Here is a 27,159-nt window from a genome sequence, read left to right as displayed (position 1 = left end):
AATCCTGGGGGACTGGAAAAAGAAGGAAGTATGACCACGATTATTTAAAGTTTGGATTTTCATGGACTGGATCTGAAGATGCTCCACTGCCACAGTGTGTTGTGTGCCAAGAGATGCTAGCTAACGATGCTATGGGATGTTTAAAATGTGTAAAACAAGATGTTTTAAAAAGCACAGATGTTTAAAATGTGAAAAAGAAAAAAATAATGTGTACAACAACCATTTTTTTAAAAATACAAATGGAACATTAAGTATAGCAACAACAAAAATTGTAAAGGGGGGGCACTGTTGTTTATTTGCTCTCCGAGGGGGGGCTGACTCTCCCACACTTTTGGCCCTTTTCCACTACCCTTTTTCAGCTCACTTCAGCTCGCTTCAGCTCACTTCAGCCCGACACGGCTCGCGTTTCGACTACCAAAAAACAGCACGACTCAGCTCGCTTCAGCCCTGCTTAGCCCCTAAAACTCGCACCGTTTTGGAGTGGGGCTGAAGCGAGCCAAAGCGAGCCGAGTGAGGCTGGGGGCGTGAGCAGACACTCCCCTGTGCACTGATTGGTGAGGAGGAGTGTCCTCACATGCCCACACACGCCCCGCGAGCACGCTGGGATCTGTAAACACCGCAAACCCGGAAGAAGAATAATTATGAATTACGAGAATTTCTGAAGCCTTATGCGCCTCGCCTCATCTATACGCTCTTGCCAGTATCTGTTGGCGTTGTCGGTGACAACAAGCCACAGCACCAAGACCAGCAACACTAACGACTCCATGTTTATTGTTTACTATTCGGGTCGTGAGACTACCGCTTAAAAGCTCACTGATGTCACTGTTTGCGCTGCTTAACGACATCACGTGACGTCCACCCACTTTCGCTAACTCCACCCAATGTGTCCATCCACTTCCAGCCAGCACGGTTCAGCGCGGTTGTAGTCGAAATGCAACTCCAACAGCCCCGCTCAGCTCGACTCAGCACGGCACGGCTCAGCCGCGTTTGTAGTGGAAAAGCGGCATTTGAAAACCCCTGGTCTAGCCTATTTGAAAGCAGGACCTACATGTAACACTAAAAAGTGCACAGTGATTGCAAGAGTCACTTTTTTAAAATATTTATTTTTGAGCGAGTTTGCCTTTGTTTAACAGTAGCTGGTATAGAGGTTGGCAGAAAACAGGGAGAGAGGAGTGAGGGTGAAAAACCCAAGGCAAGAATTGAACCATGTTTCAGGAGTTACCAGTACAAGACATGTGCAGTAACCACCAGACTACCAAGACCCACAGTTTCGCCTGCTCCTGCACTGAAAAAAGTAACCTACCGTATAGAATTTACCCAATAAATCTGAGGTAACAATTTGCATTGACTTGTTTGGGGTAGATTTAATTCCATATATTGAGTATAAAATAACTGAAATAAAAAGCTATGAAATACTTAAATTGGGTAAAATTTACCTCACATTTATGTATCTATTCAACAGCTACTTTCTCATTGAAATTGGGTAAAATTATCTCTTGTTTGCTAGTAGGTAATACCTGATAATTACTAATCAAAGGTAATTAATATCACTTACGGAAGTAACCATTACTTATTCGGAGAAGGTAAGATGTACCCCCCAAAAAAAAGACTTTCAGATGGTTCATCATCTCAATGTTTTTAATCCATACAATCATCAAAAAAAAAAAACACAGAATAAAGTGCAGTACAACAGCTTCACACAACATTTCAAGTAATGAACCTGTTTTATAACTCACTAACTAACAGCTTCAAATGTTGTTTCTGGACTGACCAAATCTGCAGTCCAGGTGCATTTATACAACAAATAACTGAACCACCTTGTTTATATGCAGCAATGATGCACCAAATGATCAAAAAACACAAAATAAAGTGCAGTACAACAGCTTCACACAACATTTCAAATAATGAACCTGTTTTACGGTATACCGTAGCTCACTAAACTACCGGAGCGAGGAAGATGGCAGTCCGAGAGTTCCCTGGCTGACTGCAATAATTCCTAAATATTCCTTGGCTGACTGCAATAATCGAGTAAATTTTATCTGGTTTGCTTAGATTATATTTACCACTCTCCAAAATCACTTCTTACAGTGCACACTGAAAAAAGTAACCTACGGTATAGAATTTACCCAATAAATCTGAGGTAACAATTTGCATTGACTTGTTTGGGGTAGATTTCATTCCATATATTGAGTATAAAATAACTGAAATAAAAAGCTATGAAATACTTAAATTGGGTAAAATTTACCTCACATTTATGTATCTATTCAACAGCTATTTTCTCACTGAAATTGGGTAAAATTATCTCTTGTTTGCTAGTAGGTAATACCTGATAATTACTAATCAAAGGTAATTAATATCACTTAGTAACCATTACTTATTCGGAGAAGGTAAGATGTACCCCCCAAAAAAAGACTTTCAGATGGCTCATCATCTCAATGTTTTTAATCCATAAGATCATAAAAAAAAACAGAATAAAGTGCAGTACAACAGCTTCACACATTTCAAGTAAAGGTTTTTTTATGAGAGAAGCGCCATCTAATGGCGATACCGTGGAATCGACTGAATGGGCGTGCTTAGAATTAAAATAGGAGAGGGAGGGGGGTCTGAGCCATCCATGGCAGCCCCCTGGTGTTCAGCTGGGAACTGCATGGCAGTCGCATGGCATGCGGCTGGAATGGGAAAAATTCAATAGCTGCTACCGTACCTACTGAGTATGTATTCCTGCATTTCTACAATGGTTTACAGGTATGGCTACTTTCTAGATTCTCTTTCAAGGTACTCAAGGATATGTCCTTGCAAACTCAAGGACATTTGACAAAAATAATCACCAACATAATAATTAAAAAAAAACATGAATGATATGGGGTACAGATACACAAAAAAACAAAAAATACTGAAGAAAGATCAAAGTATCAGTATCAGAATCAGTTTTTCCACCACGTATGCCTGAACAAATAATGAAGATGAACCCGATTCTCACTATGGGCAATGACCTTGGCAGGCCAGCTAAACCAGGTGGGGGTAACCAAAAGCTCTGTGAATAGGACATGCTCATCCTACTGCATGTGAAGACTGCTCTGGTGGACCAGGCAGATAAAATCCTCACGATCCAACAGTTCGAAAGGCAGATCAGCAAGGCAGTGCAATGTCCAAGCACAGAAGACAGCACGGCCATTGACTGAAGCCGAAGAGGTCTCCAGGTGTAACGATTCTTCATGCCAATGGATCAAGACCTCCAAGGCCGAGAGAGTGGGAGTGCCCCTGTGCAAAGGCCTTTCCACTTTAATCTCCCTCATGCACAGGTTTCTGTTGTGCACCTTCAAGTCCTGTGGCGATGAGGAAGTGGCAAAGCAATAGGTGGAGATGACTACTGGAAGCTGTAGTCACGGCCCTGCACTTTGGCATCCATTGGACCAGTGGTCGTTCTTCTCAAACCCAGGGCAGATGAGAAGTTGATCAGCCCCCAGGGTGACTGAGCAGACCTATTTAGGTACAACACTGCTCACCCTACTCCAGGGAGAGACCTAGAAAAAGTGGCCCAAAAATCGGCCTTCCCTATCACAAACCTGATCAGCCTTCCACAGTTTAGCACCCAAGCAGTCGAAATCAAGAAAAGAAACACAGGAAACTCATACTTGGAATATGAAATATATGCACCCTCATGGACAGAGACAATGCTCCAAGGCCTGAAAGGTGTACAGCGCTTGTAGCCAAAGAATGCCAATGCGATCACATCAACATAGCAGCATTGAATGAAGCAAGACTTGCAGAAGAGGGTTCCCTGACAGAAGCCACCAGTGGCTACATGTTCTTCTGAAAAGGGAAAAAACAACAGGAAGATAGGATTCATGGTATCAGATTTCCTCTCAAGTCCAGCCTGGTGAAAGTACTTCCGTCACTACCCATATGCATCAATGAAAGACTCATGAAGCTCCACCTGCCGCTCAACCAAAAATGTCTCACAACCATCATCGGTGTCTATACCCCAAACTCCCCAGCACAGAGAAGACCATTGAGCAATTCTACACTGACCTCAGTGTAACATTCTTCAAAGCATTCCAGACAGTGATGAGCTGATTCTGCTCAGAGATTTCAATGCCAGAGTTGGTTGTGATCACAGAAGCTGGAAGAAAGTGCTCGGAAAACAGAAGTGGCAAGATGAACAGCAATGGGCTCATACGACAACCCCAATTCCAAAAAAAGTTGGGATGCTGTGTAAACTGGAAATAAAAATGGAAATGTGAAGATTTGCAAATCATGGAAACCCTATACATATTTCATTGAAAATACTACAAAGACAACATATCAAAAGTTGAAACTGAGAAATTTTATTGTTTTTTGAAAAAGATATGCTCATTTTGAATTTGATGTCGGCAACACATTTCAAAAAAACTTGGAACAGGGGCAACAAAAGACTGAAAAAGTTGTGTAATGCTAAAAAAATTATTTTGTTAATTGGCAACAGGTCAGTAACATGATTGTGCATAAAAAGAATATCCCAGAGAGGCTGACTCTCTCAGAAGCAAAGATGGGGAGGGGTTCACTACTCAGCCCTGTGATGACCTGGCGACTTGTCCAGGGTGTACCCCACCTCTTGCTCATAGTCAGCTGGGATAGGCTCCAGCCCGCCTGCAACCCTGTACAGATAATGGATGGATGGATGGGTTCACCACTCTGTGAAAGACTGCGTGGGCCAACAGTGCAACAATTTAAGAAGAATGTTCCTCAATGTAAAATTGCAAAGAATTTGGGGATCACATCATCTATGATACAGAATGTCTTTAAAAGATTCAGAGGATCTGGAGAAATCTCTATATGCAAGAGACAAGGCTGAAAACTGACATTGGATGCCTGTGATCTTCAGACCCTCAGGCGACACCGCATTAAAAGCAGACGTGTGTCTGTCGTGGAAATCACTATAAGGGCTCAGGAACACTTCAGAAAACCAAAGTCTGTGAAAACAGTCCATTACTGCATCCACAAATGCCAGTTAAACCATATATAAATAATATCCTGAAACACTGCCACCTTCTCTGGGCTCGAGCTCTTTTACAATGGACTGAGGCGAAGTGGAAAATTGTCTCGAGGCCTGATGAATCAAAATTACAAATTCTCTTTCGAAATCATGAACACCAAGTCCTCCAGAGGGACCATCTGGCTTGTTATCAGTGCACAGGTCAAATGCCAGCATCTGTGATGGTACGAGGGTGCATTAGTGCACAGGACATGGGTAGCTTGTACATCTGGGAAGGCATCATTAATGCTGAATGATATATACATGTTTCAGAGCAATACGCTGCCATCCAGACAAAATCTTTTTTCAAGGTAGGGTTTGAAGTCAGGGCTTGTTTTAAGCTTAATACTAGCCTGCGTTATCCTCCACAACCAGCTCTGATGCAGGTTTGGGTTCATTGTCCCAATCATGTTCAATTTTCCAATGGTTTGAGGTTATGCTGAAGAATTCTGAGGTAGTCCTCCTTCTTCATTATTCCATCCACTTTGTGCAATGAACCAGTTCCACTAGCAGTAAAACGGCCCTGGAGCATGATGCTGCTACCACCACCAGTTGCACTGCAAAAAATTGAAAACTGAATTTGAGGAGAAAATTACTTAATACTAGTGAAATTATCTTCCTCCATGGACAGATATTTTTACTTGATAAGACATCTTAGAATAAGTTGGTTGCAATCTAGAACTAGATTTAATAATCTCAGAATTGGTGTCTTGTATTCTTATAATAGGAAGTGCTAGATTGTTTCAACTATTTTCAAGATATTTTAATTGTTTGCAGTGTGGTACAGTGTTCCTCTGTACATCATGGTCATTGTGGCCAAACAACTCAATCTTTGTCTCATGTGACCATACAGCTTTCCTCCAGAAGGCTTTTTCTTTGTCCATGTGGTCAGTTGCAAACTAAGCTTGAAGCAGGGGTGATTTCTCAGAGACAACAAGGGAAGCCGAGCTTCCCCTAAAATTCTCTCCCCAAACTGCGGCGTCTACGACGTTGAATTCTCATTAAAATAATAACTTGCATAACATAATATATGCCCAAGATTGTATTTATGTTCATAACTATCCTGTAACTTATTTGAGTGATGTCTGATGAACTTGCAGTTCGCTACGAGAATCACCTTTGCTGCCAGGCTGTAACCTTTCTTATTTCAATGGGCTCTATGGACTGGCAGCAGTGTTGCCAGATTGGGCGGTTTTAAGTGCATTTTGGCGGGTTTTGAACATATTTTGGGATGGAAAACGTCAGCAGTATCTGGCAACACTGACTGGCAGCCGGGTATCCGTTGCAGTCTATGAGACGGCTCTGAACAGCCAATTTCGGCGAGTTGTTATTGGTTAAAATCAACAAAATCGTCACTTCCAGGGAAGCCGGGCTTCTCTGGGACTAAACGAGACAGTGGGAGGGACAAGAAGCCGGGCTGATAAAGGATTATTGGAGGTAGTGTTTGAAAGACATGAGGAGGGCGGTACTTCAGCGAGGAACACGGAAGTATGATCAGTCAGTCCCTAACGGATGTCAAGAAAGTGCAGTCGTGTGCCAAAGTGCTGTCTGAATTTCTTTTCATATAAACGTTTCTTCTCATTGATGTCTCTGTACATTACTCTGTAAATAAATGTAAATATTACTCATTGTGCTCTGTTAACTTTCATCCATTCTATCAGTTTGATCATTCGTGAATTCACTCGTTTATTTCATTTGTAGTTCAATCTGGTTGTAGGCTAGCTTGAGCCTTATTGGGATCTGCAGTGCTAGCTGCTAACAGAAATTGGTGAAGTCTCTGGAAAGCACAACCAGCTGGTATGACAGGGTCACAGACCATTTTCTGGAAAAGGAGCGGAGGGCAGAATTTGTGTATAAATAGTGTTCATGTTCATGAATCTGAAGTGTGTATATTGTTCAGTAATGTTAAGAGAATGGTGGGCTCTGTGTTATAGGTTATACCTGGGTATAATATTCAAGGTTCTGTGTGTTGCATAGCCTACCTGGTTATGAATTTCCAGACTGTGTTGCAGAAGATGTTCAAGGATGTGTTGCACAGCTGGGTGTTGTGTTAAAGACTCTGTGTTGCATATCAGGGTATGATGTTCAAGGCTCTTCGTTGAATAGCCAGTGATTTTTGGATGCTTGATATTTTTGATTAAGGATATGAGGCACTAGCCTGGCAAGCCAGACTATAACATGAAATGTACAAGCAAAAGTACTTTCTGCCACTAGGTAGGGTTGTCTAGTTCACTATGCTAATGGGGCACACCTTTCTATGCTTTGATATCCGGCCTACAGGTTTTACGATGAATGCGTAAAATGGGCTTCCCCTGTTTTAAAAACCAGCAGCTGCCACTGGCTTGAAGGTGTCAATTTTGGAGCAGGGGGTTATTTCTTAGATAGCAGCCTCTTAGTCCATGGTGACATAAAACTCACTGAACTGTAGACAGTGATCCATCAGCTTCCAGTTCATGGCAGAGCTGTGCCATGGTGGTTCCTGGGTTGTTCCTGACCATCCAAACCAATTTCCTTTCAGCGGAGGGTGACAGTTTGGGTTTTCTTGAAACAAAATGGGTTGGCAAAGTGACTACACCTCCCAGTAACTTACATATAATTGTTTGAACTGATCTTGGAATCTACAGTTGTTTATAAATGGCTCTAAGAGACATTCCTGAGTTGTGTACATCTGTGATCCTCTTTCTCAGATCTGCACTGAGCTCCTTGGACTTTCCCATTTTACTGTGTGTTGGTCAATCCAGTGAGTGCTGTAAACAAACCCTTTTTATGAAGGTACAGAGAAGCTACCAGCTGTAGTCAATCATAATCACTAACAGGAAGTTAGAGGCCTTGCCCTTGGCAAGATAAGAAACATTTTGGAAGTTTTGGCACCTCTGAATTAATAATCGAAATGAGTGTATGTAAATTTTTGACACTGTATGTATACTTTTGATCCTGTGTTGATTTCAGAAAACCCAAAGAAAACTGCACTGACTTCTATTTTTTTAAGATGTATGCTGTCCAATAATTTTGCCACAGAAAAAGAACAGTTCAGAGAAATCACTGAAAGCCCAAATATTGCCCTGACATTCATGTACAGGATGTAAACTTCTGACCACAACTGTGTATACACACACACACACACACACACACACACACACACACACTAATTATATATATACACACTAATATATATATATATATATATATATATATATATATATATATATATATATATACACACACACACACACACATATATATTATATATATGTGTGTGTGTGTTTATATATATACACACACACACACACACACACACATATTCATCTCATTATCTCTAGCCGCTTTATCCTTCTACAGGGTCGCAGGCAAGCTGGAGCCTATCCCAGCTGACTACGGGCGAAAGGCGGGGTACACCCTGGACAAGTCGCCAGGTCATCACAGGGCTGACACATAGACACAGACAACCATTCACACTCACATTCACACCTACGGTCAATTTAGAGTCACCAGTCAACCTAACCTGCATGTCTTTGAACTGTGGGGGAAACCGGAGCACCCGGAGGAAACCCACACGGACACGGGGAGAACATGCAAACTCCACACAGAAAGGCCCTCGCCGGCCCCGGGGCTCGAACCCAGGACCTTCTTGCTGTGAGGCGACAGCGCTAACCACTACACCACCGTGCCGCCCACCACACACACACACACACACACATATATATATATATATAAATAAAAGCATTGAATGTCTATACTATTCCAGCTCATCAGCTTGCATGGCCTGAATCCCTTTTCTGTGGACGGTATTGGAATATCATTTGGCACAGCATTGGATCAGACTCTAAATGCACACGCATAGCCCAAGAGCTCGGCCTGTACAGTGGTGCTTGAAAGTTTGTGAACCCTTTAGAATTTTATATATTTCTGCATAAATATTACCTAAAACATCATCAGATTTTCACACAAGTCCTAAAAGTAGATAAAGAGAACCCAGTTAAACAAATGAGACAAAAATATTATACTTGGTCATTTATTTACTGAGGAAAATGATCTAATATTACGTATCTGTGAGTGGCAAAAGTATGTGAACCTTTGCTTTCAGTAGCTGGTGTGAACCCCTTGTGCAGCAATAACTGCAACTAAACATTTCCGGTAACTGTTGATCAGTCCTGCACACTGGCTTGGAGGAATTTTAGCCCATTCCTCCGTACAGAACAGCTTCAACTCTGGGATGTTGGTGGGTTTACTCACATGAACTGCTCGCTTCAGGTCCTTCCACAACATTTCGATTGGATTAAGGTCAGGACTTTGACTTGGCCATTCCAAAACATTAACTTTATTCTTCTTTAACCATTCTTTGGTACAACAACTTGTGTGCTAAGGGTCGTTGTCTTGCTGCATGACCCACCTTTTCTTGAGATTCAGTTCATGGACAGATGTCCTGACATTTTCCTTTAGAATTTGCTGGTATAATTCAGAATTCATTGTTCCATCAATGATGGCAAGCCGTCCTGGCCCAGATGCAGCAAAACAGGCCCAAACCATGATACTACCACCACCATGGGATAAGGTTCTTATGCTGGAATGCAGTGTCTTCCTTTCTCCAAACATCTCATCTCATCGCATTATCTCTAGCCGCTTTATCCTGTACTACAGGGTCGCAGGTAAGCTGGAGCCTATCCCAGCTGACTACGGGCAAAAGGCGGGGTACACCCTGGACAAGTTGCCAGGTCATCACAGGGCTGACACATAGACACAGACAACCATTCACACTCACATTCACACCTACGGTCAATTTAGAGTCACCAGTTAACCTAACCTGCATGTCTTTGGACTGTGGGGGAAACCGGAGCACCCGGAGGAAACCCATGCGGACACGGGGAGAACATGCAAACTCCGCACAGAAAGGCCCTCACCGGCCACGGGGCTCAAACCCGGACCTTCTTGCTGTGAGGCCACAGCGCTAACCACTACACCACCGTGCCGCCTTCTCCAAACATAATGCTTCTCATTTAAACCAAAAAGTTCTATTTTGGTCTCATCTGTCCACAAAACTTTTTCCAATAGCCTTCTGGCTTGTCCACGTGATCTTTAGCAAACTGCAGACGAGCAGCAATGTTCTTTTTGGAGAGCAGTGGCTTTCTCCTTGCAACCCTGCCATGCATACTATTGTTCTTCAGTGTTCTCCTGATGGTGGACTCATGAGCATTAGCCAATGTGAGAGAAGCCTTCAGTTGCTTAGAAGTTACCCTGGGGTCCTTTGTGACCTTGCCAACTATTACACGCCTTGCTCTTGGAGTGATCTTTGTTGGTCGACCACTCCTGGGGAGGGTAACAATGGTCTTGAATTTCCTCCACTTGTACACAGTCTGTCTGACTGTGGACTGGTGGAGTCCAAACTCTTTAGAGATGGTTTTGTAACCTTTTCCAGCCTGATGAGCATCAACAATGCTTTTCTGAAGTCCTCAGAAATCTCCTTTGTTCATGCCATGTTACACTTCCACAAACATGTGTTGTGAAGATCAGACTTTGATAGATCCCTGTTCTTTAAATAAAACAGGGTGCCCACTCACACCTGATTGTCATCCCATTGAAGGAAAACACCTGACTCTAATTTCACCTTCAAATTAACTGCTAATCCTCAAGGTTCACATACTTTTGCAACTCACAGATATGTCATTTTGGATCATTTTCCTCAATAAATAAATGACCAAGTTTTAGATTTTTGTCTCATTTGTTTAACTGGGTTCTCTTTATCTACTTTTAGGACTTGTGTGAAAATCTGATGATGTTTTAGGTCATATTTATGCAGAAATATAGAAAATTCAAAAGGGTTCACAAACTTTCAAGCACCACTGTAGGTTCCTTTCAAAGCAACTGAGTTCAAAATGGTCCTTGCAAACAACAGAATTTCTATGAAAGGAGTGCTTCTAAAATGGGAAATGTTCCGAAGTTGTGTAGCCACTGGTTAGCAAGTCGTTTGCATTGCTCAACTGTTGGCAATGAAATACAGAAAAAATGCTTTCCCTTATTATTACATTCATTATTTTTGCAACCATAGGTTTTGCACTCCCCTATTTTTCAACAGTGTTTTGGACATCAGGCTACATTGTGCTGCCAGGAGCAGCAAGCCAATCTAGATACAGGAAACCTATCAACGATTCTAGGTCATGCTGACATTGACTCCAGCAATATGACTGCACTTTTGTGAGCAGGAAGACAAAAGAATTTTATACCACTGAGTTATGCAACACAGTTTGACAATACAGCGTAATCAAAATGCATTTGTGCAAAATGTGTAATATTTCTAGCCTATGTTTATTTTTCACTGCAGGTCCCCTTTAACCAATCATAATCCAACTTCTGCAAAAGTAATTACCACATGTCTGTCATCTCTGAAGTGATTTCAATTAACCCCAAATAGTGATTAGCTGTTTCTATAGACCCTTTTCAGTCACGTGACCTTCGTAAACGTGACCACCATTTTGGACATGTAGTGGACTTCGGCTCGAATCAGTTTGAATGCGAGGAAGGCGACAAACGAAAAACATAAAAGAAAAAGGAGCGAGATGCAGAAAACACCTTCACTATCCAGCAACGTAGGGCATTTACAGGGCGAGCAGAGGGAGAGGTATTTGCAAAAATTGAGGTTAGCAGGCTTAGAGAGCGATGTTTACCTGCTTCCACCAGGATTGTTCACTGACGTATGCTCCGGCTTGCTCCCCCTCAAATTAAGCAGCGCTTAATTTGAGGGGGAGCAAGCTGGATCGCGCTCCGGAACCTCGGCCGGAGCACTCCGGGAGCAAGCCGGAGCGCGCTGCTTAATTTGAGGAGGAGCAAGCTGGAGTGCACTCCGGAACCTCGGCCGGAGCACTCCGGGAGCAAGCCGGAGCGCGCTGCTTAATTTGAGGGGGAGCAAGCCGGAGCGCGCTCCGGCTTCCTCGGCCGGAGCACTCCGGGAGCAAGCCGGAGCACGCTGCTTAATTTGAGGGGGAGCAAGTCGGAGCGCGCTCCGGAACCTCGGCCGGAGCACTCCGGGAGCAAGCCGGAGCGCGCTGCTTAATTTGAGGGGGAGCAAGCCGGAGCGTGCTCCGGAACCTCGGACATTGGCTCCGGCAGCTATTTACACTGGATCCGGTGTAAATAGCTGCCGGATCATAATTACAGTAAACTAGTAAATACAGTAAAGGAAAAACTTGAGACTGAAAGGTTTTAACAGTCATCCAAATGACTGAACGTAAACATTGCTACAGTAACATATGTTGTTGACATTAGCTAGTCAGCAATAGCTACTACAGAAGACCAAAGAGGTTACAATGGGTTATTTTAACCTATTTGGTTACACACTCGCCGCCACAGAATGTTAACAGCAATCAGCAATGTAATGCCTTTTCTGGCTAATTTTATTCGTCTTACCTCCAACAAAGTGGTCACTACACAAGCGTTGGTATGCCGAGGGCTGCCAATCTGTTAATGGCCGCTATCCATCTTCTCCGTCGGGATCCGATAAAATGATAAACCTTGCCTTGTTTGTTGATGTTACTACATCCAGGTGCACAACAATATAGTGGCATGATGGAAGTCTTGCTGAAAGTAAAAACTTTCTTTGCTGCCGTTCCTCAATGTTGGCTGTGGTAAACTACTGGTAGTACATGTCCAAAATGGCGGCCGCGTTTGTCGTGATGTCACGTGAAAAGGGTCCATAGGATTTTCTTAACATCATCTTGGTTTCATATGACTCTTGAAGCCATGGTCCGCAAAGAGCTGACAAAGCATGGACTTGAGGTCACTGTTGAAAGGAATCGATCGGGAAAGGGTACAAAATAATTTCCAAAAGATAAGATATACCATGGAACACTATGAAGGCCATCATCATGTTGTACGTCGCTCTGGATAAGAGCATCTGCTAAATGTCATTAATTAATAATAATTCTGTGAACTTTTATTGCATGATGGCCTTCATCGTTTTCTCCACAAGTGAAGAGCACCACAGCAAAATTATGAAGAACCAGATGTCCCTCCAAAATAGACAAAAGGACTGCCACAAGACCTATGGCAACTTTAAAGGAGGTGCAGGAATATCTGGCAAGTCCTAGTTACCCAGAGAATGTGACAACAATCTCACAGTTTGTTCACATGTCTGGGCTATGCAGTAGCATGGCTAGATGGAAGCACTTTCTCCTGCCCCCCCCCCAAAAAAAATCCTGCACTCCAAACCATGTGACAAAATGTGCTATGGTCTGATAAGCCAAAGGTAGAACTTTTTGGGAATAATTCCAAAATATACGTTGGTGCAAAAAAGACAGCTTCTCACACACACACACACACACACACACACACACACACACACACATATATATGCCCCTCCTTGAATCGTCACCTTAATGTGGTGGAGGGGTTTGAGTGCCTCAGTGATTCTAGGAGCTATGTTGTCGTTGGCAGGCTCTCCCAAGGCAACAGGTCCTAGGTGAGAGGTCAGACAAAGATCGGTTCGAAAGACCTTGTGAGAGAAACAGCAAGGATCCGAGTGCCCTCACCTGGACCAGGGATAGCAGGGCCCCACCCTGGGGCCAGGCCTGGTGGAGGGGCTTGTCAGCGAGTGCCTGGTGGCCAGGCCTATGTCTATGGGGCCTGGCCAGGCCCAGCCCAAATGAGCAAGATAGAACCACTCTCTTGTCGATCCACCACCCGCAGGATGTGCCATAAGGGTCCAGTGCATTGTGGATCGGGTGGCAGCCATAGGCGGAGGCCCTGCTGTATTGATCCCCGACTGACAAAACTGGCTTTTGGGACATGGAATGTCACCTCTCTGGTGGGGAAGGAACCTGAGCTTGTGCGTGAGGTTGAGAGGTACCAAGTAGATATAGTTGGGCTCACCTCAATGCATAGCTTGGACTCTGGAACCAATTTCCTGGAGAGGGGTTGGACACTCTTTCATGTTGGAGTTACCAAGGGTGAGCGGTGCCGGGCAGGGGTGGGGCTATTGGTAGCCCCCCAGTTCGGCGGGCTAACATCGGCGTTTTCCCCAGCAAATGAGAGGGTCATTTCCCTGCGCCTTCGGGTAAGGGAACGGTCTCTGACTGTCATTTGCGCTTATGCACCAAAGGGTAGTTCAGAGTACCCGGCCTTCTTGGAGTCCTTGAGTGGGGTACTAAACAGTGCACCATGAGGGAACTCCATTGTTTTACTGGGGGACTTCAACACTCATGTGGGCAATGACAGTGAGACCTGGAGGGGTGTGATTGGGAGGAACGGCCTGCCCAGGCTGAACCCGAGTGGTGTTCTGTTGTTGGACTTCTGTGCCATGCACGATTTGGCCATAACAAACACAATGTTCGACCATAAGGCTGTTCATTAGTGCACATGGCATGAGGACACCCTAGGCCGTAGATCGATGATTGACTTTGTAGTCGTTTCATCTGATTTATGACCGTACGTCTTGGACACTCGGGTGAAGAGAGGAGCAGAGCTGTCAACTGATCACTACCTGGTGGCAAGCTGGATCAGATGGTGGGAGAGGAGGCTGGACAGACCTGGTAGGCCCAAACGTGTAGTGAGGGTATGCTGGGAATGTCTAGCGGAGGCTACCGTCCATCAGATCTTCAACTGCCACCTCCAGCAGAGCTTCAACTGCATACTGGGGGAGGGTGGGAACACTGAGTCAGAGTGGACCATGTTCCATACCTCCATTGCTGAGGTGGCCATGCAGAGCTGCAGCTGCAAGGTGGTTGGTGCCTGTTGTGGTGGTAATCCCCAAACCTGGTGATGGACACCTGCCGTCAAGCTGAAGAAGGAGTCCTTGGTTAGCCTATGGGGCTCCAGAGGCAGCTGACAGATACCAATGGGCCAAGCAGAATGCGGAATGTGGCTCTGGCGGTTGCTGAAGCAAAAACTCGGGTGTGGGAGGAGTTTCGGTAAGGCCATGGAAAGTGACTTTCAGTCAGCTTCAAAGAGATTCTGGCAAAACATCCAGCAGCTCATTCAGGGGAAGCAGTGCTCTGTCCCTACTGTTTATAGTGGGGCTGGAGTGCTCTTGACCTCAACTGGGGACAATGGCCAGCGGTGGAAGGAATACTTCGAGGATCTCCTCAATCCCACCTTCATGTCTTCCGAGGAAGACACACAGAGTCCGAGGGTACTTGGGAGGACTTGGCCATTACAGGGGCTGAGGTTGCCAAGGTGGTTAAAAAGCTCCTCGGTGGCCAGGCTCCAGGGGTGGATGAGATTCGTCCTGAGTTCCTGAAGGTGCTGGATGTTGTTGGGTTGTCTTGACTGACACGCCTCTTCAACATTGCGTGGAGGTTGGGGACAGTGCCTCTGGATTGGCAGACTGGGGTGGTGGGCCCCCTTTTTAAAAAGGGGGACCAGAGAGTGTGTTCCAACTATAGGGGGATCACACTTCTCAGCCTTCCCGGGAAAGGCTATGCTGGAGAAGAGAGTCCGGTCAATAGTTGAACCTCGGATTCAGGAGGAACAATGTGGTTTTCATCCTGGTCGTGGAACACTGGACTAGCTCTTTACCCTTGCAAGAGTACTGGAGGGTGCATGGGCATTTGCCCAACCGGTCTACATGTGTTTTGTGGACCTGGAGAAGGCTTATGACCATGTCCCTTGAGGTGCCCTGTGGGGGATGCTTCGGGAGTATGGGGTTCAGGGCCCACTGCTGCGGGCCACTCAGACCCTTATGACCAGAGCAGGAATTTGGTTTGCATTGCCAGCAGTAAGTCAGACTTGTTCCTGGTGCATGTGGGACTCCGCCAGGGCTGCCCTTTGTCACCGGTTCTGTTCATAACTTTTATAGACAGAATTTCTAGGCACAGCCAAGGGGCAGAGGGTGTCCGGTTTGGTGGCATCTCTGCTTTTTGCGGATGATGTGGTCCCGTTGGCTTCATCAATCTGTGACCTACAGCATGCGCTGGGACAGTTTGCAGCTGAGTGTGAAGCAGATTGGCTCCTTCAGGATCAGCACTTCCAAGACCGTGGCCATGGCGCTCAACCGGAAACAGGTGGAGTGCCTACTTCGAGTCGGGGGGAGTTGCTACCTCAAATGGAGGAGTCTAAGTATCTTGGGGTCTTGTTCACAAGTGAGGGTAAGGGGGAGTGGGAGTTGGACAGATGGATCGGGCAGTGATGCGGATGCTAAACCAGTCTATTGTGGTGAAGAGAGAGCTGAGCCAAAAGGCAAAGCTCTCAATTTACTGGTCCATCTATGTTTCCACCCTCACCTATGGTCACGAGCTGTGGGTAGTGACTGAAAGAATAAGATCGCGGATACAAGTGGTCGAAATGAGTTTTCTCCACAGGGTGGCTGGGCTCTCCCTTAGAGACATGGTGAGAAGCTTGGCCATTCGGGAGAGACTCAGAGTAGAACCGCTGCTCCTCCACATCAAAAGGAGTCAGTTGAGGTCATTCAGGCACCTTGTTAGGATGCCCCCGGATGCCTCCCCTGGAGGTTCTCTGGGCATGCCCCACCAGGAGGAGACCCCGGGGCAGACCCAGTACACAGCAAAATCCCCAGTGTTGAATTAACACCCAGATTGTTTATATAGGTCCAATTGGACCCAAATTAACTCTGAAAGTGTTAATTCAACACTGAGGAATTTGCTGTGTACACGCTGGCGAGATTACATCTCTTGGCTGGCCTGGGAACGACTCAGTATTGAGCTGGTGGAGGTGGCTGGGGAGAGGGAAGTCTGGGCTGGTCTGCTTAGGGTGCTACCCCCGCGACCCAGACAAGCGGGAGAAAATGGATGGATGGAGATTTTATATATATATATATATATATATATATATATATATATATATATATATATACACACACACACACATATATATATATATATATATATATATATATATATATATATATATATATGTGTGTATATATATATATATATATATATATATATATATATATATATATATATATATATATATATATATATAAATAATCACCATACCCAGGGCCTACCCATTTTGGAATAAACCTTGCAGGCCTTTCCATCACAAGAACCAGCTTCAGAAGATCAGCAACATTTTGTAATGACCCAGTTAGGGCCAAAATCTAAATTTTATTTTTTTAAAAAAACCTTGCAAGGTTTGATATTAATGGTAGTCCGACTGTCCAAAACAACCAAAATGTTTGGTCCGGACAAGTCAAATCCATATCTGCTTGTCCAATGGGACCAGTTGAATATCGGTGGGAAATGACCATTTTTATAGTAATTATTCAAGAGTTACATCAATAAAGTTCCAACAAAACTAGTTCAGTCACCTCTTTCTGGTCTTGTTGTTGTTTATGAAATTCTGGGGGAGCTGGGTACAGCAGGTGTGTGTGTAAAATAACCACATCATAATATCCAATTATAGATTATTAGAGACTTTGAATTTCTCAAAATTTGAGAAATGGCAACCAAATACCTAAAAAAATAAATATCTGTGGTGCATCTTCATTTCATTCAGGCATTCATTTTATTTTTCTTTTGCATGATACACATTAACGATCACAAATGTCATAAAATATTTCACAGGAATTTTATGACAGTGCTGAACTCACAGTTTGTTTTCATTTACAATACAATTCTGTCACCCTTATCATTTCTAACTTGTTTTCTTTTGGTTTTATTTATTTAAATTAATTTACACTTCAAGTTTTACTGGATTAATCAAGATTTAGCTTTATTTCCTCCAGAAGCTCTGAATTTGGATGAGTTTAACTCTTAAAATTGCATATCAGGCTGGATTTTCACACATGCACCATAATGGGGCATTGGGTAGTTTTTTTTTTAACATTTAAAGTTTGAGTTTTATTGAAAAAAAAAATCATTAAAACATAATGATCATCATAACTATACCTGCTTTTTGATAAACTTTGTTAACCACTTTCCTTTCATTGAACTAGCAAAGACATAGTAATCAAAAGGTTATGGTCAGAATAAGTGAAAAATCTTGCTGCTTGTCTGACTGGATAAGTGGATTAAAAAGTTAATGTCAAACCCTGACTTTCAGAATAAATTGCAGAAAGCTGTGCACAGGAGGTCTCCTTGCAATTTAACACATCTGGAGCATTTCTGCAAGGAAGTGTGGAATAAAATTGCCAAATCAAGCTGTGCCAAGTTGGTAGACTTTCACATAAAAAGCACTCAAATTTTTTTTTTTTACGTGAAAGTCTACCAACTTGGCACAGCTTGATTTGGCAATTGCTTACAAGCAATTTTTTTCCTTTTTTTCCCCTAAAATGTTTCTATTCATTGGCATGGTGGTGTAGTGGTTAGCACTGTCACCTCACAGCAAGAAGGTCCTGGGTTTGAGCCCAGCAGCAGACGGGGGCCTTTCTGTGTGAAGTTTGCATGTTCTCCCTGTGTCTGCGTGGGTTTCTTCCGGGTGCTCCGGTTTCCCCCCACAGTCCGAAGACATGCAGGTTAGGCTAACTGGTGGCTGTAAACTGACTGTAGGTGTGAATGTGAGTGTGAATGGTTGTTTATCTCTATGTGTCAGCCCTGTGATAACCTGGCGACTTGTCCAGGGTGTGCCCCGCCTCTCGCCCATAGTCAGCTGGGATAGGCTTGCCCGCAACCCTGAACAGGATAAGCGGTTACAGATAATGGATTTTTGTCTATGTACAGATTATTTATATTTACTCACCAAGTTGAGCCCATAAGGGGTTATAGGGATGCGTCTTGGCCAGCATGTCCACACTTTTAGAGGAATGTTTTTCCAAAAAGATCTTGATGGGCGGCTGGCCATTGGGCATAACAGTAGGCACCCAAGCCAGGTGGTTAGTGAGCACAGCTGTAAGAAGAGCTGGAAAAAACCTAGAGTGGAACCAATGACAAAATACAAGGATCATATACAGCACTCTTTAGAGTACCATTTTCCTTGGACACTTGATTTGGACACTTGATTTGGCACATTTTCCTTTGACACTTGATTTCCTTTTATGAAATCAAAAAAAGTTGGCCTGACTTTTTTTTTTGCAGGCTCAAATGTTTGCAGAAATTTTTTTTAATTATTGCTATTTTAACTGGTCAGCCAGTTTTGCCTGTTATAGTTACCAGATATCCCCCCCCCCATTTTAAGTGTCCTCCAAAATGTATAGGACTGTGGAAAAGTCTTAGGCATCCTTTTCTTATAAAGCTGAGTAATAGGGCCTGATGCTCTGCTCTCTGTTTTTGCTCTATTTCACTGGCGATAGTTGCCCTTATTATGCACCTCAAGTAACTTTATTTGCTATCACTGCACCATTATTTTGCACTGTTGAATTATTTATTTACTGTATCAACAATCTCTATGTCTACAATATAGTAGACAATCTATACGTAATCCACATGTAAATCTATATGTACAGGACTTTAAAGTTTAAAGTCTTTAGCATACTATGTTTATGTATAGTGCACTTATTTTATACCATCAACTGTTTATTGAATGGACAGCTACACCACCGCGCCGCCCTTGGGACAAAGTACAAATTGTAAATAACAGAATGCAATAATTTACAAATCTCAAAAACCGATATTGTATTCACAATAGAACATAGACAACATATCAAATGTCGAAAGTGAGACATTTTGAAATTTCATGCCAAATATTGGCTCATTTGAAATTTCATGACAGCAACACATCTCAAAAAAGTTGGGACGGGGCAATAAGAGGCTGGAAAAGTTAAAGGTACAAAAAAGGAACAGCTGGAGGACCAAATTGCAACTCATTAGGTCAATTGGCAATAGGTCATTAACATGACTGGGTATAAAAAGAGCATCTTGGAGTGGCAGCGGCTATCAGAAGTAAAGATGGGAAGAGGATCACCAATCCCCCTAATTCTGCGCCGACAAATAGTGGAGCAATATCAGAAAGGAGTTCGACAGTGTAAAATTACAAAGAGTTTGAACATATCATCATCTACAGTGCATAATATCATCAAAAGATTCAGAGAATCTGGAAGAATCTCTGTGCGTAAGGGTCAAGACCGGAAAACCATACTGGGTGCCCGTGATCTTCGGGCCCTTAGACGGCACTGCATCACATACAGGCATGCTTCTGTATTGGAAATCACAAAATGGGCTCAGGAATATTTCCATAGAACATTATCTGTGAACACAATTCACCGTGCCATCCGCCGTTGCCAGCTAAAACTCTATAGTTCAAAGAAGAAGCCGTATCTAAACATGATCCAGAAGCGCAGACGTCGTCTCTGGGCCAAGGCTCATTTAAAATGGACCGTGGCAAAGTGGAAAACTGTTCTGTGGTCAGACGAATCAAAATTTGAAGTTCTTTATGGAAGTCAGGGACGCCGTGTCATTCGGACTAAAGAGGAGAAGGACGACCCAAGTTGTTATCAGCACTCAGTTCAGAAGCCTGCATCTCTGATGGTATGGGGTTGCATTAGTGCGTGTGGCATGGGCAGATTACACATCTGGAAAGACACCATCAATGCTGAAAGGTATATCCAGGTTCTAGAGCAACATATGCTCCCATCCAGACGACATCTCTTTCAGGGAAGACCCTGCATTTTCCAACATGACAATGGCAAACCACATACTGCATCAATTACAGCATCATGGCTGTGTAGAAGAAGGGTCCGGGTACTGAACTGGCCAGCCTGCAGTCCAGATCTTTCACCCATAGAAAACATTTGGCGCATCATAAAACGGAAGATACGACAAAAAAGACCTAAGACAGTTGAGCAACTAGAATCCTACATTAGACAAGAATGGGTTAACATTCCTATCCCTAAACTTGAGCAACTTGTCTCCTCAGTCCCCAGATGTTTACAGACTGTTGTAAAGAGGAAAGGGGATGTCTCACAGTGGTAAACATGGCCTTGTCCCAACTTTTTTGAGATGTGTTGTTGTCATGAAATTTAAAATCACCTAATTTTTCTCTTTAAATGATACATTTTCTCAGTTTAAACATTTGATATGTCATCTATGTTCTATTCTGAATAAAATATGGAATTTTGAAACTTCCACATCATTGCATTCCGTTTTTATTTACAATTTGTACTTTGTCCCAACTTTTTTGGAATCGGGGTTGTAGTTTTGGCTGGAGATGTGGCATTAATACGGATGCATGTAATAATGATTTATCATTTGGACATGAACTGGAAAACCACTGACAGATTAACTGTCGTTTCAGAAAGAGCAGCTGGTTTAAAACTCATTATTTGAGACACCTACTTATAAAATCCCTCTGAATGTTATAGGTAGTGTATGTGTTCAGTAACAAATGGCTTTTGCACAGATTTTGATATCTGGATGGCTGGATGTTGTTAAAACCGAAATAAAGGTGTCTTATATGGCTAGGTAGCTAGTGTGATTTTCCTATAAAACCTTTTGATGTTTCAAATGTTTTTAATACAAATTGCTAACAGTTTGTATGAGCACATGTATCCAGAAATGTTGAAATAAGCAGGAATGAGATGGTAAATTCTATGGTGAAATTAGAAAAGCTCAAATAAATGAGTATATGTAATGAACAGACACAGTGTGATGCTTGAGCTACAGCTGGTCTCTTCCAGGAATCTTGTCAGTAAGTGTCTTCTTGCTTTATAGTCGAGTTACATTTTGAAAATTTACTTATGGAGAAAATTAAAAATGGACAGATATCAGCATAAGGTAAAATAACTGCTTGAATTAGACATAGTGGATGGAAATGCAGTTTAGAGTTTATAGTTTATGAGAAAATTGACATGGAAAAAAGGCTACTTTCAACATTTCTGGATTTAAAGTCATGGGGATGGGTGCAGATAAAAATTATTCTGCAACCAGCCAGCAGGGGTGTGAGACCTGTGGTGGCTTCACATGTCAAGGTGCAGGAACGTACAGATGCAGTGCAGGGGAGAACAGGTGCATCGCAAACTGAAAGCTAAATCCAAATCAGTAGACTGAAGATAAAATCAGGGTTGAGCAAGGGTCGGTCGATGTACAAACAGATTATCAGAGGTCAGGCGAGAGATCAAAGTCGGAATATAAACAAAAGTAAGGTCAGAGTCACAGGAAGTCAGGAACTATCATCAAAAGGCTTGGTACAATCAGGCACAAGGACACAGAATGATACTGCGCAACTAGAGTGAGTGAGTACTGAGCTTATAGAGAGGGTGATTACTAAGAAGATGGGAAACAGGTGTGCTCCTAATACTCTAGAGAGGAGGGGCGCTGTGGCGCTTGGGAGATGTCGTCCAGAGTGGCCATGTTTGGATGCCACTCCAAACTTAGATTTTCGTCACTGTTACTGACAGAATCCCCCCCCCCCCCCCCCGGCGCTCACTCTGGGAGCAATCTCCTTTCTGGGGCAACCTCTTCTCCTGGGTGCTGGCTTGTTGGGGTGTTCTGTATGGAACTCCTGGGTGAAGAGCAGGCCTAAAATGTTTAACATTTACCCAGACTAGGCCATATCCCTCCCAGTCCACGAGATATTCCAAGTGTCCTTGTCGACAACAGGAGTTGAGAATTTTGTGAACTTGACATACTGGATCTCCCTCAATTTCTAGGGGAAAGGGAGGTTCGTTGGTAGGATTCCTAGTTGCTAGGGGTCCTTGAATGGCAGGCTTTAGGCATGACACGTGGAAAGTGGGTGACATACGGCAATGAGGTAGGAGCTCTAATTTATATGATACCTTGTTAATTCTGTGGATGACTTTGAACAGACCAAGGTATCAGGCATGAAGCTTTTGACATGAGTTGGGATCTCGTAGGTCCCTTGTAGACACACCCACACTTGGTTGCCTGGAGAATATACGGGTGTTTCCCCTCTGTATTTGTTGGCATATCATTTGTACTTGTTGGCTACCTGTTCTAACCACAGATGAACCTCTTCCCATACTTGTTTACTTCTTTTAAACCAGGAGTCCATTGCCAGGATCTGAGAGGGTGAGTTGTCCCAAGGGAACAGAGGTGGCTGGTAACCAAGGATACATTGGAAGGGTGTTAACTGGGTGTCCGAGTGCTTTAAAGAGTTCTGGGTGTATTCTGCCCAGAGATGGTACTGCACCCAATCTTTCTGGTTCTCTATGCAAAATATTCTGAGGAAACACCCGATCTCCTTGTTGGCCTGTTCCACTTGGCCACTGGACTGAGGGTGATACCCAGAGGTTAGGCTTACTGAAACCCCCAGTTTGTCCATCAACTTGGCCCAGACCGTGGATGTGAATTGAGAACTCTGATCACTAACAATGTCCTCAGGATGGCCATAGTATCGGAAAACATGAGTGAATACAAGTTTGGCAATCTCAAACACTGTGGGCAGGGAAATGAGCTTTAGTGCTTTAGAGAATCAATCAATGACTACCAGAATAACTGTATTGACTTGGGTAAAGCAGTAATGAAATCAATGTCAATATATGACCAGGGTCTTTGCAGTATGGGCAGTGGGCAGAGTTTATCGGCTGGTGGAGTCCAGAGGAGCCTTGACTTGGGCACAGGTGAAGCAGGAGGGAACAAAATCATTGATCTCTGAGATCATGTTCTCCCACCAGTACTTATTTCGGAGGAGCTAACTGCTTGGATGTCCTGTGGCCGGGGACGCGTGAGCCCAGGTGATGGGTTTGCCTTGCAATTGCGGAGGCACATACAACTAGGACTGAGTTATCTCCTTGTCCACTTCCCATGTAATCGCATGGATGAAGCATTCGGGTGGCAGGATAGGAGTGGGTTCTGGGCTGCTGCTGGAAGCAGTGTGGATTTGGGAGAGGGCATCAACCTTTGTAGTTATGGAACCTGGGCGATATGAAATGGAGACTCTGAACAGGGTGAAGAAAAGTGCCCATCTTGCCTGACAGGAATTTAGTGGCTTAGCCACTCAGGTTCTTATGGTCAGTGAGGATGGTGAATGGATGTGTTGCCCCCTCGAGCCAATGTCTCCACTCTTCAAGAGCCAGTTTAATGGCAAGAAGTTCCCAATTACCAATATCATAGATCTGTTCTGTTGAAGTAAGTTTCTTGGAAAAAAAAGCTGCTACAGGGTGTAGCTTGGGCCTCTCCGCAAACCATTGTGATAACACCCTTCCCACTCCTGTTTCTGGTGTGTCAACCTCTACTGTGAAGGGTATGATCTAGGTGTCTGAGAATGGGGGCAAAAGTGAAAGCTGTTTTAAGTTGTTTAAAGGCCTCCTCAGTGGCTTGGTTCCATTGGAGACACTTTGGACCCTTAAGCAGAGCAGTGAAGGGTGATGCTATCGTGCTGAAGCCCCTGATGAAGCAACAGTAGAAATTTATGAACCCCAAGAAGCGTTGCAGTTCCTTGACAGTAGTGGGTGCAGGCCAGACGGTGACTGCGGAGACCTTACTATTGTCCATGCTGACACCTGTTGCACTGATGATGTACCTGAGGAATGAGATCTGGGTAACGTGAAATTCACATTTTTTGGCCTTGATGTTCTCCAGGAGCTGAGTTACCAATGATTTAACATGTTCTAGGTGAGTGGTTTCAGCAGGGGAGTAAATCAGGATATCATCTATGTAGGCTATGACATAAGATCCCAGCATGTCTCTAAAGACATTGTTAATCAGAAAACAATGGGAGTGCAAGAAAACCCATAAGACAATACACAATATTCAAAGTGCCCTGAAGTAGTGCTAAAGGCTGTCTTCTACTCATCTCCCTTATGAATTCTTACCAAATTATATGCACTTCTGAGATCCAACTTTGTGAATACCCAAGTGGGCCTTAATTGTTTGAGAGCTGAGAGTACTAGGGGAAGCAGATACAGGTACTTGACTGTAATCTGGTTTAAACCTCTAAACTATGCAGGGGTGGAGGCCCCCCTTTCTTTTCCACAAAAATGAAGTTAGCCGAGGCCGGGGATGTGGAAGGATGGATATATCCCTGTTGCAGCACTTCTTGAACATACTCCTCCCTAGCAGCTTGCTCTGTGATAGAAAGGGGGTAGATGTGGTTGTGTGGAGGTGTAGTGCCAGGAAGGAGATTGATTGCGCAATCATAAGGTCGATGAGGGGGCAGACTGCTGGCTTTACCTTTACTGAACACTTCGCTCAGTTCATGATAACAGACAGGGATATGTTCGATACCACCAGGTCAGGGACTCACTATGGATGTGGATGCCAAGGTAATGCATGGGAAATGCAGACATTTTTGAAAGCAGGAAGGTGACCATTGTAAGATCTCTCTGTGTTGCCAGGAGATTAGAGGATCATGGGTTTGGAGCCAGGGGAAACCCAAAACAATGGCATGGTGTGCTGTGTGGGTACCAAACAGGGTGATACTTTCTGCATGAAGGGCTCCAACCTGAATTTCTAGTGGCAGGGTGTGAGTGGTGATGAGCCCCTCCCCAATGGGACCCGCGTCAATGGCTTTAAGACTCACAGGTCATTGGAGCTTCTCCATGGGCAGGTTGAATCTCTGGATGATCTTGAGGCTGATGAAATTGCCTTCTGCCTTTGAGTCTATGAGGGCAGAGAGAACATGGGTCGAGTCTGGGAGCTTTAGTAGTATGTGAATCTTAAAAGAATGAGGGTGTGGAAGTGGGTTCATAACTCACTGGGCTAGTGGAACTGGATTCTTTGCAAGGGAGACCCTCCCTTGTGGGGTTAGATGGTCAGACTGGGCACATTGCCAAAAGATGACCATGTTCCCCACAGTATAAGCACAACCCCTCGTGATGCCTCCTCTCCCTCTCTGAATGTGGCATGCGAGTATGGGAGATCTCCATTGGCGTTGGGGACTGTGGAGGTTGTGGAAGGGCTGGAGAGTGCTGAATTGAGGGTCTGTTTCAGAACAGATGATCCAGTTGAATGGCCAGGTCGATGAGCAAGTTGAGAGTAAGTTGCTTGTCTCGACAAGCCAGCTCAGTGAGTATCTCTGGGCATAATCCCTGTCAGAAGGTTGCCTTTAATGCTGGCTCATTCCACCCACTTCTTGCTGCTAGCATGCGGAACTCCAGACCATACTCGGCAACTCTCCTCTCTTCCTGCTGGATCGTGAGCAGTTTCTCCCAGACTTCAACACCCTCGGGCTGATGGTCAAAACTCGTTTGAACAATTCAATAAAACAATCATAGGAAGAGGTGTGCTCACCACCACACTCCCAAATGGCGCTAGCCCACTTCATAACCTTGCCAGTGAGGAGACTGATGAATTGTGCAATTTTCTGCTCCTCAGTAGTGCCTGTGAAGGTCGAGAAGTATAACGAACACTTGAGAAGGAAACCCTTGCACTCAGAAACCTCCCTGGAGTATTTTTCTGTTTGGGGTACCATCGTGGTTGTGCTCGTGGAGGATGTGGGGTGTCAGGAAGCTGTTAGTTGTGACATTCTGGTGTTCAACTCACTTAACATCTAATAGTGTTAACAACAATCGTCCATGCGCATTGAGAGCAGTTTGCTTTGCCTCCTCTCCTGCATCCATGATGGTGAGGTATTCTGTCAGGGTGCAGGCATTTCCAGATGCAGATGCAGGATAGGGTTGCGCGGTATCCAAATTTTGATACCTTTAAACTGTCTCTGTGTTTTCCCGGGGTATACGGTATTACCGAGAAAAAAATAATATTTTGTTTCGGCCTACTGTGTAACGTGCGCCTATGCCTCAAATGTACTATTTAAAAGCAGCATAGCGAATTGTGTGCATTGTGGTATGGATTAAGCAGCAAAGCGAATTTTGTGCATTGATGAATGGATTAAGAGATATTTCAAAGCATCACGCAACTCTTCCTTCATCTTGAAAATAGCATTCAACTGTCGTTTACACATGTCTGCGATGAAACGCCATTTGCAGCACTATTTCACCTACTCCATCAAAAAAAAGTACACGATGAGCAGGATCATACCCTTTCAAGCATGGGAAATAAAAAAAAGAAAAAGAATCAACCAACACCCAAGTCCGTTTAGACTGCGCAATAAACCATATTCTTCAGCGCAAATGAGGCAAACCTAATTCAAATGCGTGATAGCTGCACAAGGCAAAATCATATGGGCCCACGTCATGCCATGGCGGGGAAATTAATAATCAAATGGCCTTACCTTGCTTAAAACGTTGTCTTGATCACATAACTCCTTACAATTATTCCACTTAAATCCATACGGTTTAACACACCCAACAAAGATAGCAAGCGCATTGCTAATTCCCACCAGAAACCGAACAGTTTACGCTACGATGTTTTCTTCCGTTTCTTCAGTAGATGACATTTCAAACGTTTATTACCCACATCCCAAAT

General features: G+C 43.9%; 1 protein-coding gene across 11 annotated transcripts in view; it reads right to left on the bottom strand.

Annotated features, from left to right (window-relative positions):
* fnip1 (folliculin interacting protein 1) overlaps positions 1–27,159 on the bottom strand; it is a 342,414-nt gene that overhangs the window by 77,114 nt on the left and 238,141 nt on the right. For 7 of the 11 annotated variants that reach the window (XM_060935844.1, XM_060935846.1, XM_060935845.1 and 4 more), the window contains one exon: positions 18,641–18,810. In XM_060935844.1, the coding sequence (XP_060791827.1) occupies positions 18,641–18,810 (170 nt within the window). The other 4 variants (XM_060935851.1, XM_060935850.1, XM_060935852.1 and 1 more) reach the window with 4 other exon arrangements.

The sequence above is a fragment of the Neoarius graeffei genome, chromosome 12 (genome assembly GCF_027579695.1).
Source record: "Neoarius graeffei isolate fNeoGra1 chromosome 12, fNeoGra1.pri, whole genome shotgun sequence".
NCBI lineage: Eukaryota > Metazoa > Chordata > Actinopteri > Siluriformes > Ariidae > Neoarius > Neoarius graeffei.
This window is presented reverse-complemented; position numbering and strand designations above follow the sequence as displayed.